The sequence below is a fragment of the Sinocyclocheilus grahami genome, unplaced genomic scaffold (genome assembly GCF_001515645.1).
Source record: "Sinocyclocheilus grahami isolate Dianchi unplaced genomic scaffold, SAMN03320097.WGS_v1.1 scaffold503.1, whole genome shotgun sequence".
Classification (NCBI taxonomy): Eukaryota; Metazoa; Chordata; class Actinopteri; order Cypriniformes; family Cyprinidae; genus Sinocyclocheilus; species Sinocyclocheilus grahami.
In genome coordinates, this window is record NW_015505682.1 from 291477 (window position 1) to 299466 (window position 7990).

Sequence of the window (7990 nt, forward strand, 5' to 3'; positions counted from 1 at the left end):
GATTTAGTTTATCTTTGCCGGAGCCCCCTCAGTGCAGTTTACTTCACCAGCCCTCCTACACATGCATGAAGTTCAAACAAGATGTTCTCAAGATAATGTTCACTTGAACAATGATTTTCTGTTACAAGGTTTTTGAAATGTAAAGAATGGCTTTTAAATAGTTTGTGCTGGTTTTGTCAGTTAAATGACAATTAGAAGGAGTTTAAATGCTTTTATGTATGGATACATTAAAATGATCAAAAGTGACAGTAAAAACATTTATTAAAAAATGTATAATAAATGCTTTCCATCTCAACTTTCTATTTATCAAAACATCTTGAAAAATTATCCTGGTTTATTATTAAGAAGCAAAATTGTTTTCAACATTGATAATAATAGGCCATGTTTCTTGAGCAGCAAATCAGCATATTAGAATTATTTTTTTAAGATCATGTGACACTGAAGACTGGAGTAATGGCTGCTGAATATTCAACTTTGGCATCACAGTGATAAATTACATATTAAAATAAATATTTATTTAAATATTAAAAACATTTAGATATAGAATTAAGGAATCCTAAAATTGAAAGACAAGGAAGGATACTAAGATGGGTGGAACATGACTTAGTTTAAACCAGCAAGACTGGATCTAAGGTTTAAGCAATGGCGTTTACAAGGTATAACATCCTTCTGCCTTATTTCTACCGAGAGTGGGCTAGAGAGTTTCCAACAACTTTCTCATAAATACAACTTAGATAATCAAGACTTTTTCCGTTATCTTCAAGTTAGACATTATTTTAATAAGAATATAAGAGATTCAGAAGATATAGGATCAACGATAGTTCAGATATTTGAAGATACTTATAAAAAAAAAAAGATGAATAATAAACTTGTATCAAGAATTTATTCCTGTTTAATGTCAACAAAAAAACACTCAACAATGTATGTGAAACAAAAATGGGAAAAGGAAGCTAATATAAGTATAACAGAGGAAGAATGGTTATCTATGTTGAGAACCCAGATGACCACAACTAATTCAGATTCATGGAGGGAGTTCACTTGGAAAAATATAATAAGGTTTTTCATAACCCCTAAAATAAAATATTTGCAATCTGGGAATCCAAAAGCTGGTGAATGCTGGAGAAAATGCGGAAATGTATCGGCTGACCATTTTCACATTTTCTGGGACTGTAATATCATTCATACTTACTGGCAGGATTTGAATAGAGACAGTTCACCCAAATAAGAAAATTCTGTCATAATTTACTCACCCTCATGTCATTCAGAACCTGTATGGCTGTTGCTATCCAAAGAATTGTGGTGACCAACAAAAAAAAATGTTCTCAAATAATTTAATAATTTGAATTTCTCAAATTATATTTTATGTTCCATAGAAAAAAAAATTTGGCGAACAAACCCTTTCCTAATTCCTAGTAGCGTTCACCATTCACACTAATGCTTCTCATTGCTAATTCTGTCTCTAACCTGGCGTTTGTGTTACATCTCTCCAGATTCTATCTCTCTCCTTCCATTTGCTTTTAGTGCAACATATGGATTTCCTTTTTGGACTGGATATCAGCTTTTCACAGCCTGCTAACCATTCACTCCATGCCAATATTTCATTCAAGCATTTGGCACTTTCATTAATAATGAATTGATTCTGCTCATTAGGTCTCAAATTCCAGGCAAAACTCTAAACATGCCATTTTTCATACCTTTATATTTGCCTATAAACTGGACCATAGACCAGGCCACTTACATTTAAAGGGCGATGCTGAATACTTTCCCGTAATGCAATCACTTTAATTCATTTGAAAACTGTATCATATCTGTAGGATATACCCAGTCCCATTGTTTGAATAAGCGAACAAAGAATTTACTGTAAATCAAAATGTTTCCTGTAAACTGGATCACTGACTGTTCTAGACTTTCACTTTCTTTCCCCTAGTTAGAGTTTGGCTTGTTCTGTTTGTCTCTTCTGATGTTATCTTTGGACAGCTCTGTCTGTTCAGGATCATTTCCAATCTCTGCATATCTTTTTTTTTTCTCTCCGTTCTCTGTGTCCAGGGTTGTATATCTAGTGTTGAGGACTGGGTCCTAAGGAACAGTGGAGTTATTCTGGGAGTCTGTGTTGGAATAGCAGTGATCGAGGTAAATCTAAAAGCGTGCCATGTAAAATGCATTTAAGTTGAGAAAACTTACAAATCTGCTGAAGCTGGTTGCCTTAAATTTGTGAGTTTTCTCAACATGTTGTTTTCGGTTTATACAACAAAAAGTTGAGAACTCAAAAATCTCCTACAAAAACGAGTTGAGAAAACTAAAAAATCTGCTAAAGCTGGTCGCCTTAAACTTTTACGTTATAAGGGGGGGGGGGATTACCAATCTGTTTTACTTATATTCAGCTATATTAATTTTGAGTAAAATTTAATTTAATAATAAAAAAAAAATTTTTTTTAATCCACATTTGTATTGGAAATATACACTACCATTTAAAAATTTGGGCTTGATTTATGTCTTGGAAATAAGTCTCTTATGCTCACCAAAGCCTTTTATATGATCATAATTACAATAAACAGTAATATTGTGAAATATTGTTACAATTTGGAATAACTGTTTTCTATTTGAATATATTTTAACATGTTTTTTTATTCCTGTGACGGCAAAGCTGAGTTTTACTCCAGTCTTCAGTGTCACATGATCCTTCAGAAAGCATTTTAATATGATGATTCAGTGTTCAAGAAACATTTCTTCTTATTCTCAATATTGAAAACCGTTGCACTGCTTAATATTTTTCAGGATTCTTTGATGGATAGAAAGTTCAAACGAGCAGCATTTATTTGAAATATAAATCTTGTGTAACATTATACATTTCTTCAGTCACTTTTGATTCAGTCCTTACTGAAAAAAATATAATTTGAAAAAAACATCGTAACTGACCCCAAATTAGTATACTTGTGTGTTTCTAGATGCATGCGCTATGGCTTTTGCATTAGTGAAAATTCTAAACCGAATATTGTGGTATAATATTTTGTATTTATATTCAATTAAAAGGGAAAAAAGTTATTTAATTAATTAACTAATTTAAATGATCAAACAAATATTTGTATTAAATTTACTGGAAATGTAGCTTTATCAATAACCAACATTTGACAAAAAATACAGGTTTGTTTGTAGTAAGTGTTACCAGCTTTATATGAAACAATTAAAGACTATACTGAGTCTGCCCTGATTTAGCTTGGTAGCTGGTAAACGTGCATTTCTCTGTGTGTGTTTTGTGTGCATGAGAGAGAAGTGGGGAACCAGATTATGATCACGGTCTTCTCTGCTTACTTCAGCTTTTAGGGATGATCCTGTCCATGTGCCTCTGCAAAAGTGTCCAACAGGAGGATTACACCAAAGTACCCAAATACTGAGAGCAAACCCCCCCCTCAGTGACTCAGTCACACATCAGAAAACACCAGTGTTACAACAACTGGAACAAAGCAGACCAGACGACATCCGATCACGCACACACACACACACAACGTTCTTCACTTTATTATCCCCTTGTTTAAGATCAATGTTTTCAGTTGAGAATTTCTTTTTCTTTTTAAGAAACTAGTGATCTTTTTCTTGTTAGTGCTCTGCAGGGTCTGAATAGCTTTATGTTTGGTTTCTCACATACATATACTGTACGCTGACTGTTGCATTTATGGTTTTCATTGTTAGTCGAATCTGAGAGCACTTTAGTGAATAGAGAGTTCGAAATGGCAAAGAGCTATTAGCTACTTTTAAAATATTTTTTATAATCTAGAGGGGAAAATAAACTTTTTTTTTTTTCTTTTTTTTTACCTATTATAATTTTTTATTTGTATGAGAATTGTGTACTTTCTATTCAGTTATGTGTATATAAATAGGATTGACACTTCAATTAGGTTTATTCTTACTGAGTAACTACATCCTAGTTATGGCAGCACTTAATGATGGCTTTTCTGCATGCAAGCGAAGTGTTATTAGCCGGGGCTGGGTCACTCAGGGCGGAGGCAGATGCGGTGTGGGGAAAGATGGCTGCGGTTGAGGAATGCTGGGGCAAATAATAAGTCTGAAGTCTAGAATTGCGTATTATAGTGTTTCTTGTGGTTTACATGCGAGTCGGCCTGCATCGCTCTGTGGATCAGGGTGTGTATGTGGATTTAGGTTGGGCACGTATCCCACAGATCCTTGCTGTAAAACAGCTGTTGAAGTATGTCTATAACAGGCATTAGATACAGATCCTGCTGACTAGCTTCAGCTGTAGCCTGTAGCACCACAGCAAAATCCACAGACGTAACATCTGTCTTCCTGTTACTGACCCATTTCAGCTCAACCAAAACAGGTCTGCGTGAAGTTGTGTGAGACTTTTTAATCTTTGCGTTTCTTCTTTTTAATATTTTTGTGTCTATGGTTTTATTTCGAGTGAAGCTGATCTAAAGAATGTCAGCTTTTTGAGTTTAGTAAGCCTGGTGTTGTTTATATCAGTAGTTGTTCTCTGGGCCGTGTTAGTGTTAGTTCAGAAAAGAAGCAGTCGAAGCTTCTTGGAAGAATGACCAAGAGTGATGCCTGTAAGGCCATTTCCAAACACTTTGTTGCTTTTCGACAAGAAATCTTTCTAGCTCTGTCCTTTAAAACAAACTGCCATTTGTATTGTAATGTGATAGGCCTTTTTTTGTATTTTGTCAAGAAGCTGTCTCCTGGAACTCTAGTTTAGATACTGAAAGCATTTCTTTTTTTTTCAGAAATTTACCAATATTTGGATAACTGTGTATTTCTGAGGTAAAGTGAAGATGAAGGGCTTTTTTTCTACATTCTAAGATGATCTGTTTAACTGGGAAGCCATGTTTATGTAGTAAGTTTTTCCAGCGACATGTCGATGCAGTAGTTATAAGTTGGATTAAAAGAAAACATGGACACAGTATGTGTGATTTCCATTGTGATTTGTCATTGAGTGGGTGTCTTTTAATCTTTGATCGTTTCAGTCTCAATGTAACATCACGAGAGACCAAACTTTATTTCTTTCTCCTAGAGATGATCTTCCTTTCATTAAATAGTACATTGTAATGGTCTGCCTTTTTTTTATGTGAATAGTCTGTTCACCAAGGCTGCATTTATATTTGATTAGAAATACAGTAAATACTGTACCGTTTTCATGTTCTTTTTAAATATACTTTAAAAATGTATTTCTGTTTATTTCACTTTTGATCGATTTAATGCATTATTGCAGTATTAAATGCAATACTTACAGTATTAAAGTCCTTCTGACTCCAAGCGTTTATATGCCATAGGAAGTTTATACAACAACTTTATTAGCCTAATTCTTGCTGTTGAGACTGCATTGGAAGTTGTAACCAGAGGAGGGCGCTATTAGTTAACATAAGATCTCGTAAATCTAACAGCTGAAACCCCAGTTAGAGAATAACATTTAGAAAGTACTAGTACAGTACATGTTAATATTCAACTTGTATCATAAAGTTCATGCTGTTTCATGTCGAAAAGGACAGCATGAAGTTTTACATTTCATCATTCTTTTATCTCAAAAGATATTTTAATACTTACAGACAATATATGGAATCTTTAATTCCTCTTATGTATTTATAATTAAAGGGTTATGCATTATGAATGTTATTTGTGGCTAATGATATATTCTCATATCCCCACAAGAGGTATATCGTTATTCTCATTGAGGTCCAGTTGTTTGATCTAACAGCAGGAAAAGAATGGTCTGAAAGACGATGAAAATCTTGAAAATGCCTCGAATGAACCTCTGCGGTCCCATAGAGAGAAATGAAGAAACCGCTTTGCTGTCTGTCATGGAGAACAAGTGACCTCAGAACCACTGCCAGGAAATCTGGCGCTGTAGTTACATTGACAGTATCTGAACAGGAGCTGGTGGTTTGCTTTTGCATATGATCTAAATCCATGACCCAAATTCAGTTATTCAGTTGCATACCCAATAAATAATTTTTTTCTTCCTCAGCTATGTGCAAATCTGCATTGCTTTTCAAATGAGTGTGATTTGTACTCCCAGGTTGTTGCATATAGGGCCTACATTCTAGAGCAATTGTTGAATATGTTTTAATCTAATATGGTGTCATTTTCAGCTATTAGTTATGGATCCCCCATATGAATAGAGGTTGGAAAATAACTGCTTTGACTCATCAGCAGCAGAATGTGGAAGTGTATGCTGCATCCTCTTCTTGTGCTTTCCTGGAAATGGTTTTACTCATCCACAGCACAGTCACCTCCACCTGAGGGCCTCTTCCTCATCCTGCTGGAACGCCCATGCTGGACTTCCTGTTTTCCCGTTGTTGGCTCCCTGGTATTCTTGATTCATATTGTATGTAGAGCTCGTCAATGACACGGTGATATCAGGCCAACGCTGAGCCTTGACTGTAAGTGAACTTTAACGCTTGCACAACAATGACATCTTGGGATCATATGGGCACTTTGTAACAAACACAGAGTTAATAATTTCCTTTTTGGAACATATTTGGCACATGTTTGGGCAAAATTCACAATTTAAGAATTGGCTACCTTCCATTAAGACTTCTATTGTCATGAAACATGAGCGGAATTGGCTTATTATAAGTTCAACTTGTAACGGTATCACGATATACACAATATTCTCAAACTTTACATCAGCAAAAATATTGATAAAGATTGTTATCACTAATATTTGATGTAGCCTATCACCCAGCCTATTAAACCATGTTTGGGTTTGGCAAGATTTTGTATTTATTTATTTTTAAAATAATTCTTCTGTTCAACAAGCACAGCACAACTGTTTTCAACATTGATAATAATGGGAAGTATTACATTAAATCAGCATATTACTATTATTTCTGAAGGATCATGTTACAGTGAAGACTGAGGAAATGGCAAACGAATCGATTTCAATTGCGCAATGCTCCATGGGATTGTAGTTCTTGCCATCGAGCCATTAAGTAGCCTACACAGTCCGTTTTTTTTTACAGTCGAGTTAAAATGCTTCTGTTCAGTTATGTAACCACGTTCAAGATCAGTTAGTTTCTGAAACTAAATAAAATCCATAAATCTGTACCTGAGTGTCCCAGTGAACTTTTTTAAATGAACCCATGCAACTAAATCACCAATAACAACATTATAATATGTTTTTCGTGAGTTTAAGCCTGCTGTATCCCTATTTACAGTATGCTGTCCTTACTGTGAATATATTTGGAAAAGATTTGGTAGAATTACTCAATGTTGTCTCTTTATCATTAACCAGAATAAAGTGTAACTCTAAAGCATAGTCAATGCTTTAGAATCAATGCACGTTTTGCGTTAATAATTACCAGAAATTGGTGCAAATATAGTGAAACTGCTGTCTCCTGCTTGAAACCGTCCAAACTGATTACTGATTAGGTGTGTTGTGTTCTCTGCGCAGACGATCGGTGTATGACATCAAGGTACCGCGAGAGCGATTACAAAGCAGGCCGCTCCAAATCGCTCTCGCGGTTCTTTGATGTCATACACCGATCGGTCTGCGCAGCGAACACACCTATAGAGAATAGGCTTGTTTGAGATGCGCCTCGCCTCGCCTGAAATGAAGGCGAGAATAGGCGGCTGCAGTGAGGGGGGAGTGAAATAAGCGCAGGCAAGACGGACAGTTCTGACCTCTCGAAGTGAACAGATACCTACGAGATTACTTATTTTGTTACTGTCCTCTGGCACTGTTTCATTACATTAATGTTGTTCATCTTTTTCTATTTTTCCTTTACATTTGAATGTTTCTCGTTGTATTGTTCTGATGTATGGCATAATAATAATAATAATAATAAAAAAAGATACCTACGAGATCAAAGGCAGATATCGCATAGTGCTGTGCTGCTGATTAACATGATATGATTTCAGTTCTGTTGCCTTTATATAAAAATAAATATGATTATATAAAAATAAATATGATGAGCAAGACACTCAAAGTGCTTTAATTCCATACGAAAGGCGTATTTATCATCCATTTTTACTTTAATACAAA

The 7990-nt window shown here is 35.0% G+C and overlaps 1 protein-coding gene across 1 annotated transcript in view; it reads left to right on the forward strand.

Annotated features, from left to right (window-relative positions):
- Positions 1–4910, forward strand: part of LOC107554465 (CD82 antigen-like) — a 32030-nt gene extending 27120 nt beyond the window's left edge. The window contains exons 5-6 of the mRNA XM_016236971.1: positions 1906–2130; positions 3315–4910. Coding sequence (XP_016092457.1) covers positions 1906–2130; positions 3315–3392 — 303 coding nt within the window. The 3' untranslated portion in view covers positions 3393–4910. The remainder of the gene's footprint in view (positions 1–1905; positions 2131–3314) is intronic.
- Positions 4911–7990: the final 3080 nt, after the last annotated feature.